We start from the raw sequence: 17155 nt of genomic DNA on the forward strand, positions 1-17155 counted from the left end.
ACCAAGGTTTCTCACTCTCAGTCCTGGGCCAAGTCCTCTATTCCCCGTGTGTGTGCCAAGATCAGAAGATACTCTGATAAAGGTTACTGCGTCCTGACTCACACTGATGAGAGTCAGCAGGGAAAAATGCTGAACAATGCACCTTTCTTTAAATACTATAAATACAGTCACCTTGACTTTGAGTATAGTATAAAAGTTGACTTTACAGGTACATTTGGGAAGTGGTAGGATATAAAAAGGGAATAGCTGTGCCTTAAACTGCAACTTATGGAAAGAACTTAGTATATATATGATTTATAGTTTGCAACTGATGCTTTTAATTTTTCACCTGATCTTCACAACAACAACCTGAGAGGAAAGCAGCCTTCACATGATTCCCATTTTTAACAGATGAAGACATTGCGGTCCATAGAGAGTAAATGGTAAAGTTCACACAGCAGTAAGTAGCCTCTGTGGCTGGGACTAAGGAACTCTCCCCTAACCAGTCTGATTGAGGGATGATGCGTGCACAAGGTAATGTGCCCAGGGGAATTGACACCTGCGGCCACAGTGCCCGTCTGCTTTCACGCATAGAAAACATCTGCTTGCATGTGATTGTTAACCAGTGACCAAGAACGGCCATAGTAGCGTGTATGGAGGGAGAAGGTTGTGTTGAGGAATGGTAACTTTATCATGCACTAAACATCTGAGAAAGAAATGCTCTTAGATTAAAAGATCTTTACATAACAGTGTCATTGGAATTTTCTGGAGCCATTTGCTATCCAAGCTCAGGTCTCCCATCATAGCCCTGAACGGAAGCAAGTCCTCATGGAGACAGGACTGAGGAAGAATGGATGAAGCAGAGGTCTTCCTAGGATACCCTCATCCTACTATTTCCCATCTTCACACTAACAAAGAGGCGGGACTTGGGGAAATGGTGCCAGTCGGCTGATAACACAGCAGTCATTTTGGCTTTGATCTTAATAAGCACTGAACAATAGTCCTCTGCACCCCTAGAAGATTCACGTCACAAATTTGCTTTGGTTTATAAAGACTGTGGAGTCAGTTTATATTTCCCGAGACCTCAGGGCGTGTGCATGTGTTAGAACAGGCAGCAGAATGTGTGCAGACCCAGGGCAGGACAGTGACTGCAGACTGAGTGTTCACCTTGGGAAACTGCCTAAGTATACAAACTGACGCCAAGACTTATGGTTGTTTCATGAAAAAATTTTGTTTTCCTGTATTAAAGTCAGCATGTCCTAAATAATGAACAAACCTCAGAAACGGAAGAAATCTCAGACATCACTTAGAATAGTAATAATTTCAAACCCTTCTCTCATGAGTAATAAGTGCAAGGCACTCTGCTCTGCTCTTACAAAGGAAAACTCATTTGATGCTCACAGCAAGCTTATGAAGTGAGCATTATTACTATTATGGAACAAGACGGCCTTAATGTCCCCTTCAGCTTAACTAAGCTTTGGGCAGGCTTCTTCCTGACTCTAGGCTCCTGACCTCCACTTGGAGCATTTCCTCTAGAAAACTTGCCGTTGTGAATTATTCCTGTACCCCTTTGAGATGTAAATCTTCTCCCAGTCTCTTAGTTTTACAGCTCAGGGCTGTCTTTCACAAGGACCTGGGAGCCATCTCTTGGGAAAGGCTCATCAAAGCATGGAATCCTCAAACCAGATTAGCACCCTGCCTGCCAGTAGCCTCAGTGGACACTTAGCCCCAAGTTGAAAACCTATCTCCTGTCACAAAGATGTGAGAGGGATTTTTCCTTTGGATAAAGCCAGTCCGGAAATTCAGATGGCCTATGACCACCTCCTGAGGTCGTCAGGTGCTTTTTCATTACCTCACTCCTCTCCTTAAAAACTGTCGATCCTGTTCCAGCAGTGTTGAGCTCAGGCTTAGTTCTGGCCTCTCTCCCCTATTGCAATGGCTACGAATAAAGTCTTTCTTGCCTGTTTAACTTTGATACAATTTTTACTTTGACATTACCCACAATTTATTGATTAGGAATCTGAGGCACAGGAAAACTGAGTAACTTGTTTAAGGTCACACAGTGAGCGAGTGGCTAGATTCGAGTCCTGCCTCCTCAGGTTACGGCCATTTTGATGCTATGAGTCAGGGTGTTCTGTCTCATCAGACTCCTTCCTAGAATGAACACTGCTGTGTTAAAAACACTTTGATACCATCACTTTCCTTGCTCCAGTCCAATATACCAGACAGGACAGGTATTAGTATTGTAGCTTTAGAACTGGGAACTTAGGGAGGTTAAACTCCTTCACTACATCACATGGCGGCTGGCTAGCGAGTGGACCTAATAGACGAACGTCCCCGCCCTCGCCGTCGGGGAACCGGAGCTCCAGCCTGGGCTGCCAGTGCGTGATCTTGCTCATACATTCAGCTCCTTTTTCTGGGCCTTTTTTTCTTTACCGTCAGACAACTGGACTCATCCTTTCAAGCTGTGATCTTCTGACTCTCAGGCCTCAGTTTTGTCAGTGGGAATGGAGATCTTAACCCCTTTCCTGCTGGGCTCACAGGGCTGGAGCAGCTTGGCCGTCCTGATGAGGGGGGTGGCTTGTAAAGAGGAGTACAGCTGGGATCTGGGAGCACCACTGGGACTTCGATGGCTGTGCTCCATTAATGACCCACTGAATCACCACGAATTGCTACAAATTCCTTTCTCCTAAGTGCTGCGTTGGCTCTGCCCTCCACATCCCACCCCTCTCACCACTGTTTAGAGGCGACAACTGCAGACCAGCCTAGGGACAACTAGCAGGTCCATCTGGCTGCAACAAGCCTAGAAGTGTGAACCCCCGCTCCGCCCCCCGTCACCATCACGGCAGGGACGGCTTGTGGCTGAGGAGGCTGGGAGAGGGGCCTGATTCTCTTGCTTGCCAAAGGCAGGAGCTGGAGCCCAGGCAGACGCGGGAGAGAGCTAAGGCGTGAGAGGAGCAGGGGAAGCTTTGTTCCTGGGGTTAATAATAGAATCTTCCATAAATGATACTGATTCACCTTCCCAGTTCCTCAGAGTCTGCCTGGGAGGGAAAGGGGACGCTTCTCTTCCTCCCTCCGAGGTGTGGCCTGTGTGGATCTGTCAGTTACTCCAAGCTCTTGGGCCGTGTGGCCTGAGGGACCAGAGCCCCACGTGGCTCCAGGGAACAGAGAGGGTTATCCCATCCATACCCTGCCTCCAGAATCCTGTCCCCATGTCCCTCCAGACGAGCTCTCTAGAAGTCTTCAATTATTCATTCCTGATCCTAATGGCAGCTTCTGGCAAAGATGAATGTGAACATTGCCTTCTTCTGCAGCACCCAAGCCATTTCTTCAAGGAGATGGGGTCAAATATGCTTAGTCTCCTAAGCTCTTTAAATGAAATAATCTCAGATCCTTCAGGTCTCTCTCATAATCAAGGGCCTTACTATTCCCCTCAGCTTGATTAAACTTTGGACAGGTGTCTTCCTTCCTTAGGACCTGACCTCTCTTCTTAGGGCATTTATTTTAGAAAGCTTGTTATTGTAAATCTTTCTCTGTCCCCTTTGGGGTGGAAATCTTCTCCCAGCTTCATTCCACTCTCACAACCACATTCTCTATGACCTAAGAACCATTTCTCTGAAATGTCAGTGTCAAGGAAATTAGCACCCACATCTCCCAGGTTCTGTGGGAGGTAGGAGACCAACTGAGGGGTGAGGAGGAGGAGGGCTGGCTCCAAGTCACAAAGCTACCTCATGTCAAGAAGATACCGGAAAAGTTTACTTTGCCATTGGGTAGGGCCAATTAGCAAATGTAGACGGCCTAAGATGGCTGCCACTCCAGCTCTTAAAAACTCTCTAGCCCTTTGTTTCCACTTGGCGAGGCAACCAGGCTGGCCTAGGCTCTAAGTGCTACTGCTGGCCACAGCAGCGAAATAAAACAGACCTCTGTTCACTCATCATGCCTGGTATGATGTTTTTCTTTAACACTCATGGCTATGCTTTCCCTCTAGTCCTTCTCTCCTGGTGTTGGCTGTTTTGCAATGTGTTAGGCAAGCAAGTTATACATTCCTGTAAATGTGTGTGTGTGTGCAATGTGTGTGTGTGTGAGAGACAGAGAGAGACTGAGAGACCGCTCCCCCTCTACTGACATTTTCTTGGGGGTGGCATGTGTATAAGATTCTCTACACCACGTACTGCCTGGTAGAGCACTGTAGAGGCTTAAGCCCCACTGGTTGATGGGGCTTAATATTTTAAAAAATATTTTCCATCTGACCCAAATCACAACTGTTCATTCTCTCTTAAAAATGCCAAGGTTTAAAAACATATTTTTATTTGTATTGTTTTCTGCCAGCAGAAAATACTGTGAACTTTTTGCAGTGTCCAAGAGGAGGGACTGAATCCCATGCATCTATTTCACTGTGAAGATACAACATTTGGGACTGAGGGAGAAGCTGGCTTTAATGGGGGGGGGGGGTACATGTGAATTTCCTTGGATGAGGCCTCAAGAAGAAAAACAGGACTCTGATGTGGTGGAAGACTTTCTGGAATTTAACGGGAATATGTAGGGATGAGCAGAGGCTCAGAGGGAGTCCCAGGGAGTCCCACTGAGGTTGCACCAAGGTTTCAGAGTCTGAAAGCGGGTTTTGTCCTTTTTCACTTAGCTTGAGCATTTTGAGAATATTCCAGTTCCAAACCTTGTTCCTCAAACTGGATCATCCTTAAATCTTCTAACTGCCCTAGGCAGTGTCAAAGCTGCGGAGAAAATTAAGTCTTTGTTCATTTTACACCGTCCACATCATGCAGAGCATGGAATCTAATACCCGCATAGTAGAAAAACCAAAGAAAGGAAGTGACTGTTTAAGGTCTGTCTCTGGGCCTGCCGTTCACGACAGCATCAGGACGCAGATTCCCAGTCTCCCACCCTGGTCTTCTGCCCAGTGCGCCACGCTGCTTTTCTCCTACTGAGATCGGGAGTCTGCAGGGCCAGGGAGCCGCAGCTGGATGTTGGAGGCTGTACAACCTCCTGCAAGAAGAGGTGGGAATTAGGCTCTTCTATGAAGCCACTGCTGTCAGAGCAGGTGCTGCTGTGGTGGTGGTGACAGCCTGCAATGGGAATTAGAAAGAACCACATCATGTTTTTTTTTTTTAATTATTGAAGCATAGTTGGTTTACAATGCTGTGTTAGTCTCTAGTGTACAGCATAGTGATTCAGTTATACATACATATATATTATTTTTCTTATTCTCTTTCATTATAGGTTATTATAAGACATTGAATACAGTGCTGTACAGTAGGACCTTGTTGTCTGTCTATTTTATACATAGTAGTTAGTATCTGCAAATCCCAAACTCCTAATTTATCCCTCCCTCCCCAGTTCCCCCCAGTAACCAAAAATTTGTTTTCTATGTCTGTGAGTCTGTTTTTGTTTTGTAAATAAGTTCATTTGTGTAATGTTTTTAAGATCCCACATGTAAGTGATATATGGTATTTGTCTTTCTCTTTCTGGCTTACTTCACTTAGTATGATAATCTCTAGGTCCATCCATGTTGCTGCAAATGGCATCATTTCATTTTTTATGGCTGAGTAGTATTCCACTGTATACATGTACCACTACTTCTTTACCCAGTCATCTGTTGATGGACATTTAGGTTGCTTCCATGTCTTGGCTATTGTAAATAGTGCTGCTATGAACACTGGGGCGCATGGATCTTTTCAAATTAGTGTTTCCTCCAGATATATGCCCAGGAATGGGATTGCTGGATTATATGGCAAGTCTATTTTTAGTTTTTTAAGGAATCTTCATACTATTTTCCGTAGTGGCTGTATCAAACTACTGTGGTAGACTCTTTAATGATTTTCCTTATTCCACTGGCTCCATATTTAGTCCATCTCCCATACTTCTGCTAAAATATTCTTTCTAAAAGATAAATCTAATCATGTCACTTCCTTATAAATTTTTAACTGGTTTCCTATCTTCCTAGACTAAATTAAAACACTTAAAATAACACAGAAGGCTTTGTTTCATATTCTGATTTCTATTTATCTTTCCTATTCTTAATTTTGATCTCCCTTAGATCCCCTTTCTCCCACTAGGCACAAGGTGTAGTTTCTGAGATACAATATTGTGATATTCTGTTCCTCTTTGCCTTTGAACATATTTTCTCTCTACCTGGGATAGCAATGCCCTGTTTCTTCTTCTAAATCCCTCCCACCAGTGCCTTTCCCCTGTTCAACCTTTACTCATCTGTCCAGACTCACCTGGACACATTCTCTGGGAAGTTCATTCTTCTGTCCCCAGGGCATTTAATGAGATTAAATCAAAGTAATTATTGATTTTCCTTTCATGTCTTTCACTAACCTAGGATCTCTAAGTATCCTGTGAGCATTCCTTCTTAACTGGCACAAAGCTCATCTTGCCAGTGAATTCATAAGAAGGCAAACAAAATTTAGTGGGACAAAGGTAGTGAGGTTATTGGTGCTTAGCTCAAAGGGTTAGGGCACACAGTTAATGACGGTCAGATCCAAGTGCAGGCAATGAGGCTTGCTCTGATCCACAGCTGCAGTCTGAACTTCCGCACACTCAGGGCAGTGTGCTCTGATGAAAAGAGCACTGGTTCAGGAGTCAGGAGACCTAGGCTTTCTTTCTGATTCTGATATTAACTAACTAGTTACATAATCTTGCTAAATAATTTTCCTTCTCTGAGTCTTAAGCATAAAATGGTTTCTGTTATCTGTATGGTTATAAGATGTATATGAGATAGTATCTCTGAAAATGCCATATAATCACTGGAGGTGATATCTACCTGAAGGGCTGGGTAAAATCGTGGGGATGGAGACAGGGACTCTGCTCTGCATATTTCTAGGAGCAATGCTTACCCTACAGTCTACGGGAATGTTGACACCTGAAGCTGTGTGGCTTGACACCCTTGGATATGGCCTTGGTAATCCACTGGAACATTTGAAATTTATAACTCAGAAAATGAACATTATGGGGTGCATATAGAAATTACTTTTCTACTTTCCACAGTGAGTGGAAATGGGCAGTACAGATAAAGGGAACGCAAAGGAAGAGAGACAAAGATACAAAAAAATATAATGGCAAGTACAAATTCAAAAGAAGAAGTTTAAATTTCCCTGTTGAGAAATAGGCTTCACCTCCACCCCCACACTTTCTAAAGCATGTTTGTGTGTGTGTGCATGTGTGTGTGTGTGTGTTTAGGGGAGGGTGACGAGAACTCTTAATATTTACTTTCTTAGCAACTTTCAAATTTGCAGTACAATATTATTAACTATAGTACCCATGCTGTACATTATACCCCAATAGCTTATTTATTTTATAAGTGAAGGTTTGTACCTCTTGATCCCCTTCACCCATTGCACTTACGCTCCAATCCCTCCCTACTCTGACCACCACCATCTGTTCTCTGTTTAATCAATTTTGCCTTGTTTTGTTTGCTTTGTTGTTTTGTTTTCAGATTCCACATATAAATGAAATCATATGGTATTTATCTTCTCTGTCAGACTCATTTCACTTAGCATAATAGTCTTGAGATCCATGCATGTTGTTGAAAATGGTAAGATTTCTTTTTTAATGGCTGAATAGTATTCCATTGATATACATATACCACATCTTCTTTATACATTTATTCACTGATGGACACTTACGTTGTTTCCATATCTTGGCTATTGAAAAAAATATTTTTATATATATAAATAATATATATATTTTTAAGTTGATAGTAAGTTAAGTTTGAATGCATTCTAAACCCTAAATTAACCCCCATCCACATATTGTGTATGTATGTATGTATGTATGTATGTATGTATGTATGTATGTATTTATTTATTTATTTATTTATTATTTTTAGTGGAGGTACTGGGGATTGAATTCAGGACCTTGTGCTTGCTAAGCTCGTACTCGCTAAGCTCATACTCTATAGCTCCACTGGGCTATACCTTCTTCTTCAATTTTGTTTCTGATGTCACATTTTACATCTTTTTATTCTGTGTATCTCTTAACTAATTATTTTGACTACTTTTGTCTTTTAAACTTCATACTACCTTTAATACATATTTACCTTTACCAGTGAGATTTTTACTTTCGTCTGTTTTCCTGTTAGTAATTGGTGCCCCTTTTTTCATCTTAAAGAAATTTCTGTAGCATTTATTGCATGGCCGGTTTAGTGGTGATGAACTCCTTTAGCTTTTGTTTGGCTGGAAAGCTCTTTATCTTTTTTTCAATTCTAAATGATTACCTTGCTGGGTAAAGTATTGCTTGGTTGGAAGTTGATTTCTTGGAGCACATGGACTATATCAAGCCTTCCAGCCTGCAAAGTTTTTGCTGAGAAATTGGCTGATAATCTTATGGGGCTTGCTTATGCCTAACAAGTTGTTTTTCTCTTGCTACTTTTACTCTCTTTATCTTTAACTTTTGACATTTTTATAATAATCTTGGTGTGTGTCTCTTTGGGTTTGTCTTGTTTGGAACACTCTGGGCTTCCTGGATATGGATGTCTGTTTCCTTCCCCAAGTTAGGGATAGTTTCAGCCATTATTTCTTCAAATTCTTCTGTATGTTGTCCCACAGATTCTTTAAGCTATCTTCACTTTTTAAAATTCTTTTTTCTTTTTGCTGCTCTGTTTGGGTGAGTTCCACTGTCATGTCTTCCAGCTCACCGATTCTTTCCTCTGCTTCATCTAGTCTGCTGTTGAGCATTGCCAGTGTACTTTTCAGTTCAGTTATTGTATTTATCATATCTGTGACTTCCTTTTTGTACTTTCTTTTTTTATTTATAACTTTGTTAAAGTTCTCATTGTGTTTATCCATTCTTCTCCTGTGTTTGGTGAACACTTAAAGGACCATTGCTTTGAACTCTTTATCAGGTAAATACCTTATCTCCATTTTATTGTTTTTTATCTCTGAGTCTTTATCTTATTCTTTCATTTGAAACATTCCTTTGTCTCCTCATTTTTGCTTGACCCTCTTTGTTTCTATGTATTAGGTGAAATAGCTGTATCTCCCAATCTTGAAGGAACAGCCTTGTGTAGGAGACGAACCTTATCATTTAACCTTGCCCTAGCTCTTGGTTGTGCCTCAAAACTTTGTGCTTGTCTGGATTTATTCTTGTTAGGTCCCAGTTGTTGAGGGTGTACCACAACCTGTGAGTATTCCAGAGGCAGGGATCTCAGTCAACACCTAATTTGGACTCACTGGAAGTTAGACCCTCAGGCCACAGCTTTTAAGATATGCAAATATATACAGTCCTAAAGGACTGCAATTATAGACACTGCTCGCTTCCAGACCAAGAACCTGGAGGTGTTCCCTTAGTGAATGTTGCAAAATTCTGGGCTCCAGATGATTGTGTAAGTACCTTTCTGGGAGGTATCGGTAGGCTGTAGCAAGGCCAAGTGAGAGTACAAAGACCAGTTAAAGTATGTTTCTATAGAAAACTTGTAAATTCTTTGTCTCTTTGAAATGTATGTAAATCTTTTTTAAAGGCCAAATAAAACTCTTATCATCTTTACAATTCAGAGATGTTTTTCTCAAGGATATGGAAGCCATTGCTTTGACATGTAATCATCAGGGATCACAGCATCCCTATCTCCCAGTCTCCATGGGAGGGTAGGGATCTAACTTAGGTGCCTGGCTCCAACTGCAAAACTACCATCTGACATAAAAATATGAGAGGTATTTATTATTTCTTTGATAAAGGCAATTAGCTAACACAGTTGGCCACCCCAGTTACCAGGTGAATCTAGGATGAACTTTGTGTGGAAAATGGTGCTGTCAAGTCCTCTTGCCTGAGGACTGGTTATTGTTTATTTTGACAACATGAATGTCAAGGGTTGTATCTCCTTGGCTATATGAGAGGGGATGATTTCTTCCTGCCTTTGCAGTCTCTTTAGTGAATTGCCTGTGACACACATCGTATTCTGTCTTGCTGCTTATTCAAAACCAAAACGGTTTTCTTTCTTATACCTTTCTGGAGAGGTTTTCTGGGGTGGCAGAAGATTTTGGTTTTAATTGTATTTCCCCAACAGACACAAACAACCTTGTTAAGAATTGTAAATGAGGCAGAAAAATAATCATCACATTTTCATCATGTCCTCTTTCCCTCTCCTCCCCCTCCATTTCCTGTCTCACTTCAGAATTTATTTGGTATAAAAATAGTTGTGCCCAGAGTCATCATCTAGAAAATAGGGAACAATAGAACAACTTACATCACAGGATTAAATGATTTAATTCCCATAAAGTGCTAAGGATAGTGTGGGACATGTAATTACCACTATATATAAGTATTTGTTATGGTTAATATTATCATATGGTAAAATCTTTCATTATAGAGCCAGTGTGTAGCTACCTGGCTCACAGAGGTTCCACTAAGTACAAACAGATAGTGTGTTGAGTTACCCACCATGTGGGATTATCTCAGACTAGTTTTCCTCTTTATCTCATGCTCTGCACCTTAGCCTCCCCACCTAATCTTTCCCATCTCTTCTCCCACTGCTGCCAATAGAGTTGCCCTCCCACTTCTAGATATGATCACTTCACAAATAGGCTACGTATAGGCCTGTGCCACCTCAGGTCTAGTAAAAGATACAACAGCAAAAAATAAAAGCTTTTTTCTTGGCCCTGCTTCTTATAAATGTGGTAAAGTTCAAATGATTTAAATTTCAGCAACAGGACCCCAATAAAAGGCCTGTGAATTTGAAAATCTTGAGCCTGGTGCACATTATGAGGAATGATGAGAGTCATTCTTTCCCAGGACCTTGGAGGAAGATTAAGACTTCTTCTCTGGCAGAGACTAAAATGATAGAGTGAGAGGGAAGAAAGCTCATAGCTGGGGACCAGATACTCTTCTAACAGAAAAGGAACTCTTGTGCTATTTACAGAAAGGCACTCACTTTTTGTAGATAAAATAGGAAAAAAAGAAAAAAAAAAAAAAAGAAACTCCCTTTCAGAAGCCAAAGACCCTTGAGATTTTCAAAGACTGGATTCCAACCTCTATTTTCCTCTTCAGGTGAGGAGTGACTTTGTACATATGAGGACCTTGCAACTAGACGCGGTGGCCGGCTGGGTGATGCGACCACTTTCTGTCTGTGCTTGCACCTCTCCTATACCTGATAACAAGTGATAGGTTAACACCTGGGACTAGACACAGAGACCCCAGGAGACAATGAATCTCTGGGAGATAATTATAGATTCTGGAAGGGGCAGTAGATCTGAAAGACTGTCCCATCTAGTTCTGCCTTTGATGGTGGTGAGTGAGTTTCCCCACCGATGTTTCTCATACAGTCTTTAATCCTGGCCGTACTGAGCTGTTTTCATAGCTATTCCCCACTCCTTGTGATCTCTTAAAGGATGATGGAGGAGTGGATTGAGAGAGGTAGGTAACAGATTTGTGAAAAGATTATTAAACAAACTCATAGAACATTGGAATGATTTGGGAACCACTGTGACCCCCTCTCCCTGCCTCAGCTGAAGGCTGTGCCAGCAAAGAGATCTCATATTTTTCTAAGGAATCAGAAAAGGAAAACCTACAGAATCGCTTCCTCATTTCCCTGAGAGGATAAATGCATCCAATTTCTAAATTATTGTGTTTCATGGAATCTGATAAGCCATTGATTTACAATTATTTTATATTCCACTAAGGAGGCAAATATAAATATATATGTTATGTATACATATACATATATATGCAATTATATTGGCTGACATTGCCAATTGTTATACTAATTCTATTTTACAAATATAAAAATGAACATCTTAGAGTAAGTGAAATATAGCATCTCTAACCACAGTAACTCCTGCTGTAATGAAATCCTGACACCCTGGGAGAAAATGGAATCTAGTTACTTATTTGAAATGTATGACTCCTGGAAACTTCCTCCCTGCAACTCAATTTCAGCCTTTCTGTATACTGACATTTAATCAAAGATGGGACAAATTTGTGAAAGGAAATGGTGTTCTGGGTATTACGTGGATTGTCCAGAAAGATATAATCATATGGATCCTGCACAACCTGCTTTGCTGGACATCCTGGCATTTTCTTGTGTGAGGCTGACATCTGCTGGACAAGTAACACTTGAGCAAAGCTTGGCATTTTAGAGTAAATTACATTTGGGGGGAGGAAAATCAGGCTGTGGAGTATATACTCCACATTTTCCATTTGAATTTGAAGTCTAACAGTTAATTTCCTTTCAAATTTTGTATGCTGTGGCTGAGTTTTAGTGAGCTTTAGGATGAGAGCTTACCCTCAAGGCATCTTTAATATGTGAGGATAAATCCCTTTAATTAAACTAGTCGTTCTTAACGCCATGGGGCACCAGAATCACTGTCTGTGATAGACTGTTTATAAAGATGGCCACAACAACCCTTCCTTTCCACATATCTTTTCACAGTGTGGCTTTGCCATTCCTATTAAAAAAGTAAAGTTTGTTTTCCTTCCTTTTGAATCTGGGTTGGCTTTGTGACTTGATTTGACCAATAACATGTGGTAGAGGAGACATGTGCAACTTGCAGCGCATCCTTAAACAGAAGCATTGTGACTTGAGTTTTTGCTGAACATCCATGTAAGAAAGCCAAGAATGACTTACCACATGGAGAGAGCGCCCAGCTGACAGTCAGCACCAGGGTCAGCACCCTTAGGGGGAGCCCATTTTTGACCTTCTAGTCCAGCCCAGTCAACTAGCCAAAAGCAGCTGCGTAAGTGAACCCACATGAGACAAGTAGAAGAATCTAAGCAAATCTACAAAATAGTGAGGAATAGTAAATAAATTTCCCTTTAAGCCACTACATTTTGGTTGGTTTACTATGCAGCAATAGGAAACTGATGACACTGGGAAAGCTTTTACAGAAGAATAGATGGTAATATCCAAGTCCAAACCCAAGAGAGTTGTATTTAATTCTATTGGGTGGAGTTCAGGAAGTAGCAATTAAAAAAAAAAAAAGCTTGCAAGATTGGGAATCACTGATCTAAATATTTTATGCCCATGAATATGCTTTCTAAAGGCAGCAGCAGCAGCATCACAACAGTTATCCCAGTACGTTACATTACCTTCACGTGCTCCCTGGGAGGTTTCACAGGGACAAACAAAAGTGAAGTGATTGCCACAGGATTACTGAGCTAGTATGGGTAGATCATTTGACTTCATATCCTAAACTTTTCAACTACAAATAGTGCTTTGCCGCCTTCTGCTATTTACCTCTTTGGTGAGTGACTGAGACATGCCATCTATGTACTTGAAGATGAGTAAGGTAAGATAGATAAGAGAGAAAGAAGAGTGGTGAGAGCCCTAAAACCACAGATAACTAGAATGAAAGGAGTTAGAATCATAAAGACCTTTGTGATTCTGGACCAGTAACAATGAAATTCTGGTGTTAACCCAAAAGCTGTCAGGCCAGGAAGTACAGTAAATAGTATTAAGACATTTAAAATGGAGGGAACTCCAAGCAAGATGATTTGTTTATTCAAGAGGGATTTCAGTTCTTACTATCTTGCAAAAATTATTGACCCTGACGTCTTCTTCTCTGAGGTCCTGGAGGACAGGTGGTTAAAACACCAGGAGACTAATTCCTGCTTAGTCTAAATAATAAATATTTAGCTAAAATGTTCAAAAAATAAAGGATACCTCTTAAAGAGTTAATACTCAAAATTCACATCTAGAAGAAAGACATTATAACTGCAGTAACTACCTATGTGAGATTCACTGTGCTTCTCTGAGGAGGGAAGGAGAGCCCTGTACATCAGACCACAGCTGCAGAAAGGAATTCAGAGCCTAAATGAGCATAGCCGGGAGAGACACTGAGATGTCTTCCCGAAGTCCCATGATGTAGGCTGATTAGAAAGTAGCTACAAGCAGGCGCAGGGGTATAAGCCTCCATGGTTGGTCCTCACTTGCTACAAAACTACGTTTCTCAAACTTCAGTGTGCAAGTGTGTCACTTAAGGATCTTAATAAAATTATGATTCATCAGGGCAGGGGTGGGGAGGGGCTGGGATTCTGCCTTTCTAACAAAATCCTAAGTGATTGCTAATGTTGCTGGTCTGTAGATTGCATTTTGGAAATTAAAGTTATAGAGAATTTCCCCCAGAACAACAGCTCTCAGACTGTGATCGCCAGACCAGGAGCATGAACATCACCTGGGAACTTTTCAGAAACGCAGACTCTCAGGCCCTGTCCAGACCTCTTCAGGCAGAAACTCTGGGAGTTGTGGCCCAGCCATTTGAAGTTTCATGAGCCCTCCAGGTGATTTTGATACTAAAGTCTGAGAACTACTGATCTAGAGAAGTATTTATCCAGCCATAATAGAATCACCTTAGGAACTTAAAAACAAAATATCAGTCCCTGGTCTCCATGCCATACCAGTTAAAAGGGGGCAAGATGTGGGACTCTTTATTGTGAGTATTTTAAAAAATCTTTCCAGATGCTTATAATGTGCAGCCAGGTTTGAGGAGAGGGAGAGGGAGAGAGACAGAGAGAGAGAGAGAGAGAGAGAGAGAGAGAGAGAGATGCACTTACTTCTTGAGTCTTTGCCAGCAAAAGTCTGGTAGAGGTGGGGGGACCGGCATCTGCTGGGCCAGTGATTCTCTTCCTCCTCACAGTTGCTGTGCACCTGTAACCAAGACGCCGGCAGAACTCAGTCAGCACCAGTGGTGGGGGAAGGTGCAGGATGGCAGGGAGCTGTAGGAGAAAGAGGCTGAGTGTACTTGAGCGACTTGGCCTCTTCTCTTTGTGGTAGGAACCTGCTAGTGAAAAAGGCAGGAGCAGCTCGACATTCAGTGATGGGTGACACACATGCAAATCATATTGCAAATCATCATGCCTGTCTTTGTGGCAAGGATTTGAGAGCTCTTCCTCGAGACACCAGCACTTGGTGGCAGTACTGTCTACAGACCCAGGCAAGAGGACTCCTGAGCTTTAGAGAGTCTGTGAGATAAAGAATTGGTGATGCTAGGGGATGTGTCCTCTTTGATCTTGTACCACCCCTCTAGACCATACCCAGAATCCCCCAAAATGCTATTCAAATGGCCCCAAGACTGCTTCGGGGAGATGTGCTGGCTTTGCCTGGTGTCTGTTCTCTTAAGGGCAGACCTTTCTCCTAGTGTATGCACTCTGAGGCCTGCATGATGACCAACAGATGGTTATTTGTGTGGGTAAGGTGTTACTGGCATTTGGATACACAGGCTGGGGTGTTCACACATGTTTGTGCAAAATCCCTCGTGGTGCAGGACAGATCTGGGCATGGGAAGAGAAGGGGACAGGCCAGGGGCTGGGGAGTGGCTCTGCCCACACTGCCACGTTCTAGCACTGAAGTCCTCTAAGAGTGAGAATTCTAGACCTGAATCTGCACTTCCAAGTCTCTCTGGTTACACACTTGTCAAGGTGGAAAAGATATTTTATTTAATAGTGGTTCACTTCGTGTATAACTGACCTCTATCTGTACTCATGTGGATCGCAAAAATGACAGCGTGCTTGATGAGAAACTTCAGTGAAGATCAAGTTGGATGAGGAGTTAAAAAATAATGCTGGAAACCTGGACCTTCTTAAGAAAATGGGCCCATTTCTCTTTCTCTTTCCTTCTATATTAGCCCAGGCCCAAAGTTTTCTGAATGCAGTTAAAAGAGTTGGTATATCTGGAAGGGAAAGGGAGCCTGGATTTCCTTTACGCAAGGGCAAGAGCCCAGAGCCTTTCTCTGCCAGCCTCTCCCTCACCTCCAACCCACTCACCTCCTCCGAGTCAAGTGCGTCCTGAAGCTGCTGGGTGTAAGATCGGTGCAGTTCTGCTCTCCCTTGGCTCTGTTTCCATTTCTGTTGAATGGTGGACAGATCCAATGACTTAACCTTCCTGCCCAGGGGATTCTTCTGAAAGAGACTCTTTCTTGCTTTGCTCTTTCTTTTCCAGAAGATCTCATCCTTGGCTGAATGGGCTTCCTTGTTGGTGGCCTGGAGACCCCACAGCTCTCTCTTTACCTGTGCAGAGTCTGTGCTCCACTGCCGATCTGCTCTGGGCAGAGGATGTGTGCAACAGGGTATCTTGAGGTTAGAATCCGGAGTTTCCAGAGTTTCCAGACTTTGTGATGGTGCCCAGGTAGCCAGCCCCTGCTGTGTTTCTTCTTCAGGGCAGAGGACACATGGACAGGAAGAAGTGGGCAGTTTTGTACCCCTGAGAGGGGGCACAGGATATCCGTGTGGGCCTGGCCCAAACCCAGGGTCTTGCTGGAGGACCATCTTCTCTCCTCTCACTCTGTCCATCACTTCCCACACCACTTGGTCTAGACTGTTCCTTTTGGGGGTATCGTTGGGTGGTGACAGCCGATCTCGGGGGCATGTGTACAGGCACATTTTGGAGATGGCTTTCCGGAGGCGCTCTCTGGGTGAATGAGGGTCAGGTTCAGGGGCCAGAATCTTGATGGATGGCACATCAGATGGGTTGCAATTCCAGAACATGTGGGATGGTGTGAACTTCTGGACAGGTGTCTTGGACACATAGGAGTAGAGACAGAAGAAAGCATCTGCAGTGACGGCCAGTGTTTGCACCTGCTTAAACCTGCCTGTGTACAAGGGTTGAAGATGGTGAGTCTAGGGGTCATCAGCAAATTATTTCTTGAATCTTTCCCTTCAGTAGCCTCCCTGAAGCTCAACATTCAGAAAGAAGCTGCAGTGTCTCCACAAGTATTTCTCCCATTTAGATTTCTCCCACCCAGGATTCCCTTCCTTGACTTTTTGACTCCCGATCTCAAGTAGTTCAAACATTAATTCTATACAAGATGAGAAACTTTCCTCTATCTTGGTTTAGCATATCCTTTCTGCTTCCAGTATACAACAGCCTCTCTCATTGTGTTTGCTTTGGGTGACAAACATGCCAAAAAGGGCAAAACTAGCATTATTTTCTTAGAAAGTAAGAGAAGTTTAAGGTTACAGGAGCTTCTCATAGCAGCAAATTTGAGGGATGACAATTACTAGGCAATGGACAGGGGTAGAGAAATTTACACGGACTATATCATTTCTACTAGACTTTGCTTCTCAATGTGTGGTCGGTAGTCCAGTAGCATCGGCACCACTTGGGAACTTGCTATAAATGCAGAATCTCAGATTGTGTCCCAAGCATTTTAACGATACCCTTTGGTAATTCTTATGCACATCCATGTTTGAAAAGCACTGTGATAAACCACATGCCCATTAAACTGTAAGCGTC

The 17155-nt window shown here is 42.5% G+C and overlaps 1 protein-coding gene across 2 annotated transcripts in view; it reads right to left on the reverse strand.

The window, feature by feature from the left end:
* Positions 1-4265: 4265 nt before the first annotated feature.
* The window catches only part of TESPA1 (thymocyte expressed, positive selection associated 1), a 35240-nt gene continuing 22350 nt past the window's right edge, over positions 4266-17155 (reverse strand). The window contains exons 9-11 of one of the 2 annotated variants that reach the window (XM_010994079.3): positions 15688-16511; positions 14479-14572; positions 4266-5060 (exon numbers count right to left, since the gene is read on the reverse strand). In XM_010994079.3, coding sequence (XP_010992381.1) covers positions 4852-5060; positions 14479-14572; positions 15688-16511 — 1127 coding nt within the window. In that variant the 3' untranslated portion in view covers positions 4266-4851. Of the gene's footprint in view, positions 5061-14478; positions 14641-15687; positions 16512-17155 lie in introns of both variants that reach the window. The other variant, XM_031462363.2, reaches the window with a different exon arrangement.

The sequence above is a fragment of the Camelus dromedarius genome, chromosome 11 (assembly GCF_036321535.1).
Source record: "Camelus dromedarius isolate mCamDro1 chromosome 11, mCamDro1.pat, whole genome shotgun sequence".
NCBI lineage: Eukaryota > Metazoa > Chordata > Mammalia > Artiodactyla > Camelidae > Camelus > Camelus dromedarius.